This window comes from Strix aluco, chromosome 7, assembly GCF_031877795.1.
Source record: "Strix aluco isolate bStrAlu1 chromosome 7, bStrAlu1.hap1, whole genome shotgun sequence".
Classification (NCBI taxonomy): Eukaryota; Metazoa; Chordata; class Aves; order Strigiformes; family Strigidae; genus Strix; species Strix aluco.
Window position 1 is genome coordinate 10,000,201 of NC_133937.1, and position 18,010 is coordinate 10,018,210.

The 18,010-nt window shown below is 39.4% G+C and overlaps 1 protein-coding gene across 5 annotated transcripts in view; it reads right to left on the reverse strand.

Annotated features, from left to right (window-relative positions):
- GRID1 (glutamate ionotropic receptor delta type subunit 1) overlaps positions 1-18,010 on the reverse strand; it is a 621,552-nt gene that overhangs the window by 4,588 nt on the left and 598,954 nt on the right. For 4 of the 5 annotated variants that reach the window (XM_074830422.1, XM_074830421.1, XM_074830423.1 and 1 more), the window contains one exon: positions 17,376-17,616. In XM_074830422.1, coding sequence (XP_074686523.1) covers positions 17,376-17,616 — 241 coding nt within the window. Of the gene's footprint in view, positions 1-17,028; positions 17,116-17,375; positions 17,617-18,010 lie in introns of all 5 variants that reach the window. The other variant, XM_074830425.1, reaches the window with a different exon arrangement.

Below are 18,010 nucleotides of genomic sequence, written 5' to 3' on the forward strand. Positions count from 1 at the left end.
CATCACCAACTTCTCAGAATGCGTTGCCTAAGGCTCCCAGAGCAGTGTCTTCAAAGGCCTTTTGGGACCACTTACTCAACATGTTTTAGTTTCCATGAGGAAATACAGCAAAAGAAGTTGTCTTTAAAACCTGAAGCAGCAAAGACCTACAATGGGCTGTTTGTCACCTCAGCACAGCATTCAGGCGGCTCAAATTGGAAAGCAACAAAACTGGCAGAGTAAAGTCAACCACCAGGGATGCTGTATGACAGAATTTTAATAGCTAGCATTGTATTGCCAATAAAAAGGTATTATATTATATCATTTCTCTATATTTCGTAAAGCACAGCTATGATCTGCTGTTGTAGTTATTTGATGCAAGTGTAACATACAGCAGACTAGCAGCAAAGCATCTATAAAAGCCCAACAATCCTGGAACTGGAGAAATTCCCTGGTCTGACAGAAACTTGTAATGATGCTGGGCAGCCAGCAACATTCCAGCCTAAGAAGTAGGACTACCTGAAACTTTTGTGTTCCAGTAATCCTTGATTGCCCACAGATCAACATGCTTAAATGTTGTTTAAACCCAACACCAGCAGTCTTACTGCTCTGATTCATACCAAAAACTAGGCTCTGGGAACAGAGAAGTACAAGGTGTCACTACCACCCCATGATCTTTTGCCACTGGTGTTCAGGTGGAGCACAGAGAATTACAATATCATTCCAGTGGTATCCACTGCTTTGCAACTTTGCTTTCACCTGTAAATTGACAAGTCAACGGCAAAGCCCTTGATTCCTGTCAATGTCAACAACAAATTTTGATTCTAACTTTGTGATTTAACACCACCTTCTACGTTACTTAAGAACCATTGCATTTGCTGATCTCTGCACGGATTTGGAAATTAATTAGTGTTACATGATGGTGAACCCAAACCTGTGTCCTTAGCTTAGGCTAAATCCATATTGATTTCAACTGAAGTACAATTGTTCAACAATTACAGGTCTGAGCTGCACGTTGCACCTCCTTTGCTAATCAGCAGAAAATGAATTCCGATTTCATTTACATCACAAATCCACCAAAATCCCAGTGAAGCTCCCAGAAACCCAGGGGATATTGTCTTCCCCACCAAAGAAACAGTTTTTTTAAAAATACTGCTTTTTCAGCCAACTCCTGCAATCAGACTATACTGAGTTAGACAAAGTCAATGGACAATAAATAAAAAAATAAACTTTTGTGGCAGAAAGGGACCACACAATACTTGATCAGATAACCCCTGCAACTGCATTAAGTCCTTCTTGCCAACAGCCGTACTTGACCTGTCAGGCTCTTCATTCGGTAAGTCAGACAGTGCACCAAGCTGATGATAACACAGAGGCTAGCCCATAAACTCTCTAGCTAGGTAGATTAAGGATTTGTGGTACAATGGCCAGAGGATTACCTGGATTTAATTAATAAATTTATTTATTTATATTTCTTGAAGTAAAATGGCAGACTGGAGGCAAACACAAGAAGTGTTCTTATATTATCCCCTGTTGGGAGTAAGGGCTCGACCACTACAGGCGGGTTCCTTCTGCACTGACGTCCAGCTGCGTACTGCTGTGTGTTCCTCAGCTGTCTGCCAGTGAAACCTCGCTGCAAAGTTCTGCTTGGACACAAACTTCAGCTACCACCATGTATGATGATACCTGCGTCTAAGGAAGTTAACTTTCAGAAGACTGTTATACAATGCTTCTTTAGGTACCCCGTAGTATTTCTTTTCTCAAAAATGGTGCTAGCTTTGATTTAGACTCCTAGGTTGGCATTCTAGTTATCTGGAACCTATATTCTTGCTAAGCCCCTACTAAAATAAGAAAAGTTGAGAACTCAGGGTAGAACCGAACACATACTAAAATTTTCCTAAATAAGCCCTTGGAGAAATGTTCATGACTCATTTGTGTTTTTCTAAGCTTTTGTCAAATACTAATGCCTTCTTCAGATCATTTCAAGTGAAAATATATATCAACATTTTATTTGTATTTGTATTTTTTGATTGCAAGCACATAGTTGGTACATTCCATCCTGCTCTGCTATGGGAACAAATGTAATGTCATTGGGATAACTAGTCAAAGCCAGAGGGAAAGGTAGTTTCAGTATTTGCAACATGCAGTCATTAACTGTTTGCAGAGGAAAAATACATTTGTGAATGAAGTGTGCTCTTCATTTGGAGTATCTGTGCACAAAAGGTCATGAAACTTAAAGGATTAATTAATCCTGGTTATATATTTAGCTTAGCTCTTTTAAGATGTAAACATGAAGAGCCACAGATGGGATGCTCTTAACAGACATCTCCTGACCAGACCAGAGGGGTTATTAAGGACCATGTCATTTGGAATGTTTCCCTTTGCTGGCCTAACAGGATTGCCCTCCTTTCTTCTACTATGCACAGTCCAGCCCTAGGACAGCATTCCTCAGAAAATGGCGGATTTGCAGTTGCTTATGTTTTACAATACAAACTTATGTTTCACTGTGCTGAAGTTTTCATTATCAAGAAAAACAAAAACACAATTCCTTCACACAGACATCACACTTTATCTACAACAGAACACTTTATGGAGTAAGTAGAGAAGTAAATGCTTGCCATTTTTTTTAAGAGGTAGGGGTGGGGGTTTCATTTGCCTACTTTTAACTCTTTCTTCAGCATTAAGGACAACTTTCTGGCCTTATTAAGATCAGAGAAAAATTATTAAAGGCTTCCTAGAGCCCAGAAGTTCACATTATTCCTTCTTTTTGTTGTTAAAATAAAATGTTTGTAAAGGTTAAGGAAAACAGTTCTGCCTCTGAGGAATAATAAAACCAGATTTTTAAAGGTTCTTGCCTTTTTCTTTGTCTTATTAGATGAAGAGCAGCTAAATAACTAAATGTCAAGCTTTGTATGAAACTATCTTAATGCTGAATGAATGATTTTTCAAATGCTCTTAAAAACCCCTAAGATAAAAATTAGAAACCCCTCAAAAGATTAGTTTGTCATTACATACTAGAAGACTGCCTTGAATCCCAAGATTTCCAAAACTGAAGGTTTTGGGATAGCTTCATTTGACAAGCCAAGCTTTCAGATTTGTAAATTCTGTAAACTTCATCTTTTTTTTTTTTCCTTTACTGTTCTTTCAGAAAATTCAGTAACAAACTTACTGAAAAGTAACAAGGTAGATGGAAAAAGGGTTAAATGGTAATAGAGCCAGAAGACAAATTTTAAAAATTTATAATGCTTTGCTCTCTTGTCACCTCAGTGTTCCCCTTTATTTTTAATTCTATAATTCTCATTAAATATGAGCCATTTGTTATAATTTTTAAGCAGTTACTGAGGTTGCATTTTTTTTCATTTTCCTGAGGCTTTGTCACCTTAACTGTGAAATGGTAATGTAGCATTGCAAAAGATTTTCAAGCCTTCTGACATTGTAACTGTTCCCTATTTTTGCATTTCTCTATGACTAAATTAATGAATTGAGGCTTGGAGCTAGGGAATGGCAGAGGTACTAGACCTAGGAGCTGGATGGAAAAAACAGGAGCCATAGTGGAGGCTGGTGTGCTGGTTTTCTAGCCCAGAGACTCCCCTTACCCAGAGGAGAGCCCCTCAGGGGAAGCCTTACTGCTTTTCTTCACAAAGGTTTCTGGCTTCAGCTCCACTTAGCTCCAGTTAGGTCTCTTCAAGAGCTGAATGAATGATCCCCAAACTGTGACAGACACGTTACCAAAGGTTTCTTCTCTTTCTCTTTTGTACTTAATATGCAAAACTTAGTTAATATTATAAATGTCATATCTCAGACGTTTCATGCCAATTCAACTTCACTTTTTATATATAACTACATTGGATAAATGTATATGCTTGTGTGGCCAGAAGGAGATAAAATATTTTCCCTTTGCTACCTTCATAATTCTATCTTCAATATTAATGTTGTACTCCAAATAGATCAGTTGAAGAAATTAATCAGCAAAGGAAAGAAAAAATATCATGTAAGGAAAATGAATTATAAACACAGGCTTATCCTCCTCAAGCTTAAGGAAAACAGCTAACCAAACAGTGCTTCTGGTCAGGAAATTATCTTATTCATAAATACTGATTTAAATGTCATTCTTCCCCAATGAGTTTGAGTTCTGCAAGGGCGAATGAAGGGCATGTTTCCGATACATCCCAAGAACTTGATCATGAATGACAGATTCAATGGCCTATGACTGATAGCAGGAGCACACCATGGCAACCATTGGGGTGGATTTGGAGGATGCGCACCAGAATTATCTGGGAACAACTAACCCTGCACAACCGCACCTGCAAGAAACAATGACTCCCCTTCAGGAATAACCAAGTTTGGCCTTATCATGCGGAAAGAAATTATGGCAAGATATAGATGCAGACAGGATGATTTACAGAGTAATCAATTATTTTTTTTTTCTAGCTTATTTTCTGTGACTTTTGATAGTGGGCTCTAATAAAAGCATGTGGGCAGTCAGACTGAAAGAATATGAAACTACTTGGGAGGTTTGGAGTCACTTAACATCAAATTTGAGAGACACCTCACTGAGTGTTGGAAAGGAGCTACTGGCTGATATTTTCAAGAAATTGCCTACATCACTCTAAACACAATTAATTCAAAGGTAATACTTTTCAGCTGCCAGGTTTAAAATGGTTGGGATTTTCCAAAAATGAAGATTTTTGACAAAAATATTTTTATCAAAGACATTAATGTGGCCTCTTGTTCTCACTCATGATTTCTCTGATCTTATCACAAAGTCCAAGAGAAGCCACTTGAAGAGATAAAAACGTTGCAAGCTGATGAAGCAGTTTCAGTAAGGCCAAAAAGGGAGACAAATGCCCCAAAAGGAATGATGAATATCTGCAGAAATTTGATGCTAAAACTATGCCAAAACTGTGATAAGTTGCACCTGCATTCCACAGATGCAAATAAGACCACACTAGACTAGAGGAGAAGAAAAAGACTGATGGTCCTGACCCTAAGTATCAAGCACTAAAAATTCAGAAGTGCAACCAATATGGGCAGACAGGCACATACACCAAGGGACTACCATGAATACGTCAATAACTCCTGGTCAAATGCTGATTACTGTGCCAAGTATTAAAATCCTGTTAATGCAGTTTAATAAGCCTCAGGAGATTGCAGAAAATAATGCTTTTAAACTAATATAGTCTTAATCATATATTGTGGCGCATTTCTGTTTTGTTTGTTTGTTTCTGTCTTGGGTGACAGAAGAAATATCTTCTGGTGAGAGAATGAAACCAAGACATAAATGTTCATTTACATTTTCATTCTGTGAAAGAACTATTTAAAAAAATATGGCAATTTTGTGATTAGGACTGAGGTTCAAAATTTGAGTCAAGACTCAGCCTCAGACAGACATTTCCTCTTCTGACCATGACCAGGTTATATGCCAGTCCCTCCACCATCTACATAAAACACCTCTTAACCCATACACGTATGTTAATAAATACAAGTATCAGCAGTCATGAGACACATATGATGGAAGACACAGATGTACCCAGCCAGGCATAAAGGAAGTCTCTGAGGCACTTCCATGCACAGACAGACATACTGTGTAACTGAAAAACAAAGCAGAGGAATAAAACTGAAACAGTGACGTTTCCATGCTCAGGTACCCACAGGCTATTCTCTTCTTAGCTCAGTGTCAAAACCCATAGCTCCACCCAGCTACCAGCTTCTGTCTGTGGTGTTTCAGACATCATGCACTCAAACATGTAGCTTGTTAAGGAGAAATGAAGAAGCCGCAGCTCTGCACATGTACGTTTGTTTAAGACTATTTTGAAATTCTGTATTCACCCAGGGTCATTATCATTACTTTCAGCTACAGCTACTGCATATATAAAGCTGTAATTTTAATTTATTCCAGAAGACACTGACAGAGTGGCAAAACCAGACATAATTGGCTTGCTGAAGAAGAAAAAGCAGTGATGATATATGTAATAGATGTGCTGCAAGACAATGACAACACAGTATGGGGTTATAATAATAATACAAATAACCCCTTTTTAATATGACTCAGTTTGCCACACTCATTATTCTAGAGATTCTGCAGTCGACAATGCAGTGAAATGCAGACAGACGTGTAAACAGATGCAGCAATGATGTATGTTTGCTGTCATTAATTTAACACAGGCAACTGACCTAGTCAAATAGCACTTAATGTTACATAAAATTTGCTGAGTGGTTTCTGAATGTACTCTGCCAGATACCGGTTTGACCGTAACTGTATCTTATTAGAAATAAGTACAGATGCACCTCAAGTGTCTACTTGAAAAACTACTTTTATAAATAGGCCCAACTCTGCAATCAAGCTTCTGCTCTTATGAGTGGAAACTATACCATGTATTTTAAATTAGCAATTAACTAAGCTATCATCCATAAAACAGCTGTTAGAAGAATGCGTTGAGACTGACATCAGTTGAGGTCCAGTTGAGGACTGTTATCCAACTGAAAGGATAAAAGAAATGCAAGAGTTTTGCAATATATTAATTTAATTCAATGTGTAATCATCTTCAGAGAAACAAAACTTTGTGAAACATTATGTATGAGAGACCAGCTTATTCACTAGGAGATGCTCTCCTTCACCAGAGAGCAGAAATTCCTGTATGAAGAGACAGTAATATTCTTTTCCCTTCTAAGTAAACCTGAAAAAAAGTGAGAAATAACAGAATACTGCAAAGATGAAGTTAATGTGATAGAAAATGGTTTCAAATACATTGCCAAAGTTTATTCCCACCTACCCACAGCCAGAAAATATAATTGGTGAAAATAAGAAACTATTACCAAAAACCTAGAGACCAATCAAGCAACAGTGACTTGCTACAGAATTGCTGCCAATAGCAAGGAGCTTCATGAAGCAGTCCCTATCTTCCCACACTCATGTTGCCCCCCCCTAGCCAGGTTGGATTTATCTAACCTGAAATCACATCTAGGCAGGACTCTAATTCTTAAGATGGCTGTAGCTGTCCCATGGTCATGCCTGTGAGTCTTGTCCAGAAATGCACCAGACAATCAGCTCCCCACCAGGCCACTGAAGCTGATAATGCACACCAATTTAAACCAGTTAAACATCTGTCGTTGTTTTATTTTTTCTCTTCAACTGCATCCTCACGCTATGCCACTGAGTGACTTAATATGCAGGACACAGTACCAATGGGACAAGCACCACACAGGTGACAGCAGGTAGCCCCAGAGTCTCTTGCAGTGATCTGCTCCCACATTCATCACAATCCATTAACTAAGTGCAATCACAAACACTGGCTAGTCCTCACAACCAACAGCAGACTCAAACCCACAAGGTAAGAGGCTGTGATAGAATCCTCATTTGTTACTCAATATGAAAGGGGACATTCAGCCTCATGCTGAGGTATTCAAGCCTTAAAATCCTTACCAACCTTGGTTCACAAGCATTAGAAACAGGTAACTCAAGTACAAAGACAATGAATGACTGGTTCACATTATACAGATGTTTCCACAGTTTTCACGGGGTTAAAAAAAAAGGACAGCAAGAGAATGCAAAGAAACATTTTTCAACACAAGCAGCAAAATGCAATACTGAGTGCTGGTTGATGAGCATGCCACTGTGTCTGCAAAGGAACTCTTTTAGGAGAAAGGAGAACTTACACATGGAGAAACCTTTACTGTGCACACACTGCATATATTGTAGTTACAGGCATTTCCAACAACACAAAGGTTAGGTTCAAGGGGAGTTCCGGGGAGAGGTAAAGATGAGGAGATAACTAGCAAGGATTCATCTATGCAAGCATTTTCAACAACAAACCAATTATCTGTACGTTTATTATAAATTCTCACCATGCTTCTGAGGCCCAACCTCACATCATTGGCCATCTCCAGAGAGAAAGGGGAAGGAAGATGTCGGGAGAGAAAAAAGGATCAAGATAGTGAGGCTAATAATGTAATTAATATTTCACTCTTTTTAGCAAACATATACTTATTATTTCTTATACTTCTGGTTTGAAATAGCAATTTCTAGCCACTGCAACCAATGAGGATGGCCCTGAAGACGGTGGTGTTTTCAGAATTCAACGTCTAAAATGACCCTGTGAGGTAACAGATTATTCTTTTATGAATTAAAGATTAAATTCACGAAGGTTCTGTTCCAAAACTCACTAAAATTTAATGGATTCTTTACATTGCTTTACACAGCTTTTGAATTCTAAATTATTATCTAGTACATAAGGGATGTAATTTTTCACTCTACTGAGCCCAAAGCAAAGCAATGCTACCCTTTAACGCTCTGATTTACTCTGCTGGAGCATCATGCATAACAGATTGCTCTATCATCATCCTTCTTCACCATTCCAGCCTAGTCAAATCCAAATCTCAAAAGTTCCCATTTTTTCCTATTATGCCAGGCGTACAAGAGGGACTTGGCACAGGAGGCACAAAGAGTTGCTTCTGCAACCTGTTTGATGCCCAGCGATAGTTGCCTTGCAAAGCCTCTCCTCTCCACTCCACCACTGTGAAAGCCTTTAAAAACTCTTGCTCCTGACTATTAGCCACAAATGTTTTAATTAAAAACTGAATTTTGAAAAGGTTTCTGCACACCCATTTAGGGCTATATTTTGGAAGCTGCCCAAGCTCCTATTTCAACATGAAAAAAGATATGGCCAGCCAAATTATTAAAATAGCTCAGCATAATAAAAATCTGGCCACCAGTTTCCCAAAAGAGAGATACTGGATACTGAATACTTCTGAAGAAATAGTACTTGTTATGTTGAGGAAGTCCAAGTAGGTCTTTTCCATATTTGTGTGTGCTTATAAATATCGTTCTGATCTTACGGAAAATCATAACCAAACCATCAAGTTTGGGTGTTTTTGGTTTTTTTTTTTAAATATATGTATTTTACACAGTATTAGTACCTGTGATTCCCTAATATTTTGCTAATATTGAGCACGGGTTGTTTCAGCTATTAGAAGATTATTTAAATTCAATGGATAAATACATTTGTAAATTGCTTGTTAATATTATTGTATGGTAAATTCAATCTTCAGCAAATCACTTCAACGCACATGTAACTTTCAGTTTATGCTTTATATATGGTTGGTTTCAAAGCAACTCAGGTTTGATCCTATACCACTAAAATCAATGGAAGTGTTTTGGTGATCTGGGTGAGATCAGGATCAAACCCTTCTTTAATTTTACATACATGTTTAAAAGCTTAGTTGGATCGAGGCCTAAAGCATTTTACAAACCACAAAAAATGTAAAAAAAAAAAACCCTGAGAAAACAGTTACATTTTATGGTTTTTATTTTAAACTTTTACTGATTTCATTATTACTGAATATTTAATCCCTTCTCAAAAAGTCAACTTTAAAATACCACTGTAGGCTGAGATAAAATATACAAACATTAGCTCTGTAAACATTGTGTGAAGAATCTAAAAGACTCTGACACATTAAGGCTCCAATTCAGTAAAACACATAAGCTCATGCCAAGCACATGAGTAGCCACAGAAGTTCTCTGCGATAGGTGATGTAATGCAACTTAAGTACTTAAATTCATTATCAAACTGGAACTTTAAACAGGTTGTTTCCTTCTGACTTCCCTGCATGGCAACATTCATTTTTTAAGCTTATTCCTGTTCAGTATTTCACGCCCCCCCCCCCCCGCCCCCCAAGGTTCATGCTGAGTAAATCCAGATTATATCCCTAAGAACCTGATTAGCAGGGGTTTCTTATGTGATTTATATGAGAGAAAAATTAAACCAAACACTAAAATTCCTTCCTTGCAGCTAGGGAAATATGCTGGAACTAAACTTGAATGCTTCAACACTGCTTTGGGTAGCAGAAGCCTGAGCCCAGTGTCATTAATCACAGGGATGACACGTCATTTTTAAATCCATTACAGCCTTGAACTAAATTTATGGTGATCAATAGCAAGAGTTGACTGATTTCAATGGATTCTGGATGAGCACAGGGTCTGTGACCAGATATCACAGACCATCTGCTTCACTGCTAGGGACCTCTAAGGAGATGTCCTTTCTTCACTTGTGTAAAAAGCCAACACTGAGTTAGCTAAGATGCCCTTCCAGCTATTACCAGTGTCTGTACAAGGCAATTTATATATTATAACTCCTCTTTTTATTTTTTTCTTTAACTGATTCTTCCAGTTTATACTTCATCATCAAACAACATTAAACTTTGCATTCTGGGATGACTGATTCCTAACACCGCTTTGCTGATTTAAAAGTGCTAGTTAAATGAAGTTTTTCAGCTTATTATATTCAAAGCTAGTTTGAAACTGAATTTCTAGATGGCATTAAAATGCATTATTTTGCCAGTGTTTACATGATTTATTTTCCCCAAAAAACTTTATTTATTCTTAGAAAAGTAGAATACAATACAGTGGTACAAACAAATGATCATTTATATGCAACTGAGCAAAAAATGTACAAAGATTTCAGACATGTCATAAAAATACAGAAAAAAATAATTTAAAATAAAAACAAGATAAAATATAGAGGACATGCGATGAAGGGAAAATAAAATATCAGTTTGATGATCTCATGTTTCCTTTCACTCTCAAAAGGAACCATCCTGGGGGAAATCAAATTGTCAGATAAAAAGATAACAGCACAAAGGAGACAAGGTAAATGAAGTGACACAGAAAAAGACAAGGAAAGTGAAAATAATTGTGAAAGCATAAGACTCTTTAATAATCAAAACCAACACTGCTGACAGCATGCTGAAGGTACGGAAGCCTCGATTGCCATGGAATAATATCTGGTTGGAGAGTGAAGTGAGATTAATACAGTGCAAACCACAATTCTTAGCAGTGACAAATTTTGATCCATAGGACTCGTATCTGCTAGCTCATATTTTCATTTCTAAGGTACACTGATTTTCATAGTCTTCTAATACCAGAGGAGAGTCCTAGTGGGTAACTTTCATGCCTGCTAAAGCTGGAAATATGGATTTTTGAGGTAGGCTGGAATTTACATATCATCGAACATGGAAACAGGGGAACTTAAGGCAGATCATACAAGGCTGTCCTGTCCAGAGTTACAGGTTTTCTTTCTTTCATCCTGCATACTGCCAAGATATTTGTGATAATTTTTAAAGTGATTCTGCTACCTCCCACTATCCTATAGAACTAGAAAGTATTGCAGAGTCTAGACTTTTTGAGATTCAGTAACATTTATAACATTATTAAGATGGGAGTAGCAGGAAACAGGAATGATAAGATGCTGTTACTAGTACACAAGTCTGTTCTCACTCTGGACAGTACCTGAATTGCTGCCCCCTTTTAATCATTTCAAAATAAAAAGTGAGAACAGAAAAGTGAAAAGAGTCTGTTGAATAGAATTATTTTGCAGAAGCATGAGAAAGTTAAGAAATCACAAACTAAGCTGTGAAGACTGTGATTGTTAATGAATTACAAATTTGACACATGTTATGAGGCAATGACTAGTAGCAACTCAGGAGGTGGAAAATTATGCTATTCCTTAACCAGCAAAAACCCCAAAATCTTCATGCACTACAAAACTGCGAACACAGTGGGTATAGTTTCTGAAAAACTCACATTGCTAGGAGTAGCACAGCTGGTTTGAAGAAAATACATTTCTGATTTATAATATGTATTAGCTGAGCTAAGAATCAAACAAAGAATTTCTTGAGGTCATTCTAACATTGTCTTTCAAGAGCTATATTAACAATAAGTGAATCAAATTCACCTTTTATGGAAGATGCAACAAGTATCAGTTCCCAGCAAAAAAATCATCCTGTACAAGTGACTAATTTTCTTTGATGCGGGGTTGCCTGTTAATTTGTTTTTAGTGAATACATCATACAGTGAAAAATATGGGAATTCAACTTTCTTTCCATGAATAATATGGTATTCTATCTCTGCTTCTAAGTTTTCATTGTTTTGGAGTATAGTATGTGGATGAACTAGGAGTGCTTTCTTAATAGTTCTGAAGAGATCTCAGAAGTAATAATCTTCAAGGGGAACAGTATATCACAATAAGACATAGTTGATAAAGCACAGGATGCTGGGGAGTCCATTGCAGTAAGCAGCTACACTTGATCATAATGACAGTGAAGATTTGAAAACTGTCTTTCAGTCTGTCAAATGGAATAAAAGACACCAGCAACCTGATGAAGTGGTAAAGCCCTTGGCAGTTAAATGATCCAAATTATATTATAGCTTACTAGTATCATGAAATAAATGCATAGGACTCATACCAAAAGATACCGAAATCCAGAGATAATTATTGAAACTCAATATTTCTATGGTACCAGGTTTCAATAACTTTATCGGATTGCTCAGTTATTCAAAAGGGACATAGAGTGACTGAACAGAGATTCCAGAATAAATATTAATTTCCATTTTTTATTTTACAGCTCCCCAAATTTCTGTACCTTATCAGAGTCAAAAGATTAGATACCACTATTGCAGGCTGAGTAGCAGCTGTGTAAATTCAAGATTTTAACACATAAAGATAGATGTATGAGCTGGCTAAATTTCACTGTGCGTATAGGATATTCGGGTATTAACAACAATTAGAAGAGGACGATTATAAATTCCGGAAAATCTTATTTGAAAAAGCTGACCAAATGTAAATTTTCCTGAATTAGAAAATAATAAGGACATTTAAACATTACTAGGTATCTTTCCAACTTTAAGAGATTACAAACCTGAGCCCTAATAGAATCATGCAGCACAGTGTTGCAGCTATACATTTTATCCTGATGTTGGAGCTAATCTTTCTTTTGTTAAACTGATCTGATAAGGATTAAATGAAGAATTAAAAGGGATAACATTAAGATTTTTACAGCAGAACCCATTAGAAACATTTTTACAAATCTGCTTCAAAAAGAATAAAAGTGTCTTGTATCAACATCCTGAAAATCAACCCAGCCTTCACTCTTCTACCAAGAAAATCCATAATTCCTTGCATGATAGAATTGTGAACCAGTGGCAACCGTCATTTTGGGAAAGTAAAGGAAGTCCATCTTTCCTGGAGGTTTATCTTAGTGAACTGACTTAATGGGTAGAAATAATATTATTTTTTCAATTGAGTGGGGCAGATTTTCTTCATATGCGAACAATGTAAAAAATATTGCTATTGGAAGTAGTCTGCATCTGACATAACTCTTCCTATAAAGTCTCTACAAATGTAGATCAGATTAATGTCAAAGTCCAAGTTATGCTGTCAGATTTCAAAAGATACGCTTCATATTTCCCCCAGTTACATAGTTAACGCTACATTTTTCCATGCTCATTGTAATTAAGAGTTGTGATTTATACCACACAGACATCTGAGTCCTTGAACACCTCAGTGTATTGGAGGCTAACCTCCACAAAAGCCAAAGGAATACAAAGTGGAAGAAAAGATGACAAACTGACAAATATCAACACCGTAATGTCAGCTGAAAACACTTCTCCAATGCTAATGAAGGCTGTGCATGTTCTTCGAGCCACAGACTTCATAGACCTTCAACATACAAAATAAGAGTCTCTAAAAAAATCCTCTCTCTCTCTCCAGCAAGCTGAATGGCTGCCCAACCCTGTCATAACTCTGCCAGGGCAGTTGTGCATCCATGTTCCTAACATCTCTCTGGTTTCTGAGTTGGCAATTGTTGGCATGATACAGCCTACCAAATAGGTCAAGCTACAGAGAGAATGTTACACAAGGGCTCCACAAGTTATGACAGCTCCTCATTCAGTCCTGAATCCACTGTAATTTTCTACAGTGGATTTATAAAGCTCCTAACAGGGTAAGGGTCTCAGAAGCCAAACACTGCCTCCTTGTCCTTCACCTCACGGGGTGACTTCTGCAGGAGGCTACACCAAAGTCTAATCTTAGGCTGCAAGTAAATCAGCCCCTTCTGTGACCCTTCACACACTCTGCCTTTCACAGAAAAAAATGGCTGGGAGCCATCCCAGTCCCTACAATTTTTAGGTGATAGCACATTTGTGTTCTGCCAAAGCCTTCCCAAAAGCAGAAAAAAATCAGCAGCATGACTTAAGTTTGCAGCTGTTACTGAACTAATGGCTTGGCTGGAGTATCAGATGCAGCTAACAGTTCTGTATATGCTATGCATGCTGTAGCTCTGTTATTATGGCTATTACTGTAGAAATGCTGGATAATAAATACACAGTGACAGAAATGAGATAGCCTGAAAACACTGCTCCTGGAGTTCAAATTTGCTTTTGGTCCCCTTTTTGCTCAGCCACTGTACTTGACTCAAGCAGAGGAGTCCCCCAGGCTCAACGCTCCCCTCATCCCTGGATCCTGTCCATTCCAAAGTTTTGAAACTTGGTTCTCCTAAATACGTTGAAAATCTTCAACCAACCTACACCATCCCTTCTGAAACCGGGTTTCCTATATTAATTACAGTAACCACCAGCAATCCTGCTTCAAGCCCTCCTCGCTAGTAGTACATAAATATCTCTGCCCACTAACTTACAAAGAAATATCTGCTGCGTTCGTTCGCTAATTTATCTGAGCGTCCGCTGTGGTCACGGTGACGCGGGTGGGGCCCCGCGCACCCCCAGCCCCGGGCGCGCCCCCTCCCGGGGCGGGCGGCCATTACCCGCCGGCGAGCTGGTCACGTGCCCGCCCCGGCCTTCCTGGGCCAATCAGAGTGAGGCGCGCGGGCCTCGGGCCCGCCCCCTGCTCTGCCCGGGGGAGGGGTGGAGCCGCCGCGGCCGAGGAAGCCGCAGCCGGTCCCTCGGCCTCGGCTGCTCCCCGGGCCGGGCCAGCTCCGGGTGGGCGCTTTGAGCTCAGCTGATAGTTAATGTGTAACACGACACGATCTTCAGGGAGTTCGGGTGGAAATAAAGTTTAGGTTGTAACACCAACGTGGCTGTATCACCTTTAAGTGGAGGACGCCAGAAGAGCCAGCCCAGCCATGGCGCTGGGCGGCCGTCGCCCTTCCTTCCCTGTGGCTGCTCTGACCCCATCCAAAGGTGCTTCTAGCCACCTGCCTTTCATTGCACCCAGCTGTCCTTTTCAGGGACCCCCATGTTCCATCCCGCCTGCCTCGCACACCCTCCTTATGCTTTCCTCCTGGCCGACTCGGCCTGTGAGCCCTCATCCCTGTGCCCTCTCCTCAGGAACACGCACTTTCTCGTTCAACCTTAACACCTACTCGTGCCAGGGCTCCCACTGACTCTGCTCCCTCTCTCTTGGGCAGCACCCTCACCACCATCCTTTTCTGAGCCTGCTGCGTGTGCGCTGTGCCTGAGTTTAATTTGCCTCCCTTAACCCAGACTGGCTGCGCTCTAAGGGCAGACCCACACAGGTGATCTTCCCAAGTACAGCTTTATCATATGGGTAACTTTAGTATACTTTAAAAAACAGAAGCCTAAAAATATTCTATTTTTTGTCACCGAAACTGCAAAAGAGGATGTACAGAGCAACCCTAATCGAGAATGCACTGGAGGGAAATGAGAGGAGGAGGAGAGGGATGGGAAGGGGAGAAAAGATGGGATGGGGTAGGCAGGAATCTGTAATAATCCTTCTTACAGTTATAAAAAAGAGAAATGAAGGTCATGGGCAAAAAATATTTAAACTTAGGAAGACAGATCCCTTTTCAGAGATGGAAACTGAGTATTTAATACTCCTTGCAATAGAAGAGTGAATTATTTCACCTTACCTATATGAAACTGCCTTTGGGACATATTCTCATCTCACTCTACAAAGATGCACAAAGGCAAGTCCCTGAGCATAGAGAGGGGAATACGCTGCAGAGCATGGCAAGATGAATGCCTGTGCACACACTGCATGAGGACACTTCAGACAACATCCCTGCCCCTTACCCTGCCAGGCTTTCACAGCAGACAGCGAACACTCTGCTGCTGCCAGGGTTTAGGCCTTTGCAATGCTAACGTGGGGTGGGGCCTTTGGGTTTACACAGCAGGAGTGATTTCTACAACACAGCAGGGCAAAATGCTACAGTATTTAACCAAAGAGCAATTAAATATGCACTTCTGTTCCTATTTTGGCTTACACTGTGAAAGCTTCTTTATAAGCAAGAGTACCTACTAATGCTCTCCCTGTACCTGCTTTTGAAGTGCTGCATTGTGCAAAGCTGAGACATGCTTCCTTCTACAAAATTTCTCTTCTGCTGTTGTACATTGTCAAGACACAGGCAAGTGACTTTGCAGCTTTGTCCCACAAACATGGTACAGATGTTTATCACCGAGCACTTGATGGATGAATTCAAATGGGAGAAGCAGGAACTCAGAAGAATGTAATCTTACTAATAAATATTTCACAACATTACAGACTGCAACATATATCTTCAGATCCCATTTGCCAGAATTGCTTACAGGTGATAGGTGTGTCAATTAGTGTAGTACTCCTGACAACTTGAGAAATATAGATTGGAATTGATGGGCTGTGTACTATTTTCCAGCTGTAGTGCAGCTCACTGCTATTATTTGCTTGTAACAAACATCTGTTCCAAGATGAAGGCACCTACAAATGCCTCAGTGTCTCCAAAATCACAAGAGGTTAGTTTGTTAAACATTTAATCTATGTAAACAAATACAGGCTTCATGCAAGACAGATCTGAGTATGGACTGATTACTCTATCATAGCATCGCTTGCTATTACTCGCTGCTGTGCACGAAAACTTAAAACCCAAGAAATTCTCAGATGTATTTTCCTAAGTAAAATATGTCATATGAAGGTCGGTTTAATCAGAGACTCCTACTTTTAGAAATAAAACTGATTTCAAAAGAAAGGAAGCATTTAAACAGTGTCATGGCAGTATGGCTTATTCAGTTAAGAACTAGCTGCTTTATTTTTAATTGCTCGCGTACCTCTTCAAACTCAGCCTAGGTCAGCCATGAAGGAAAACAGCTACCAGCTGGCTGGCAGCTGCACAGCGTGCGCAGGATGGATATGATTCTCAAAGTCAATGGATGGGGTCTCAGATCAGAGAAAATATTACCACAGTGGCACAACTGGGTGCCCGTGACTGGCCTCCCCGTCACTCACGCAGAGAGGCCACGGGCATGTTTCTGAACTACTCTCTTACCCCTAAAGGTGGTCTCTCCAGGTCAGGGTTGAGGCACATTGGTGGGGCAATGTGGGGAAGTTTGCACTGCTGCTGCCCGTGCTGTATCTGCTCTATAAATAAATAGAGGACTTTAGTCTCCAGGGCTGTCAGTTTGGCACCTTCCATGTGCACAAAAGACATGTTTGTTTTTTTTTTCTTTTATTTGTTTAGAAACAACCACCCAAAAAGTTATATGCAAAGCTTAGTATGGCGAATCAAAATAAATCATATTTATTGTATGAGAGCACCTAAAATCCCACAACTTCCACTCGCTCTCTCTTTTGTGTTTTCTACTTTTAATTGTGATAAGAATAAAAGTTATGGACCTCTTTCGGTGTTTCTTGATGACAACGGTTGCTGTTCCACCACAACTCCAATGCTGCCACCAAGCATGCAAGAAGAAGGCCTATTGCTAAAATGCAGAAAACGCCTGCAAAACTGTGAAGCTTGAGTGCTTTCCCATCTGTCTGTGCATTGGTATGGCTATTCAGGTCACAACGTCCCATCCGTGGCCACCATTTCTGTTTAAGAACATCCAAATCTCCACTTTCTTGCAACTCTAGGATCCTGCAGAAATTTCAAAAGACAAGTATTATTTTCAATTATACTTTCTCACAGTTTTCTGGTCTTTTCTGTATGTCACATAATTTTTAAATCTACCATCCTGCAATTCAAAACTACATCCCACCACCGTGTAGTATTCTTCATCTGAAACTTCGTTATACCAGGATTTCTTTCTACTCACAGCAGCAGGTAAACTCCACGGGATAACTTTAGAAAAAGACCGTCAAAAATTCCACTGCAATGCAAGAAGCATTTCCAAGGGGAATCACCATATTCCAGTTAGTCATGGCTAGTCTGGCTACATTCAGCTGCAGCAGCTGGTCCCACTAGCGAAACGCTCAACCCGCTCCACTGCTGCTCTCCCACAATAATTTCAAAATCATGTGAGACTAAACAT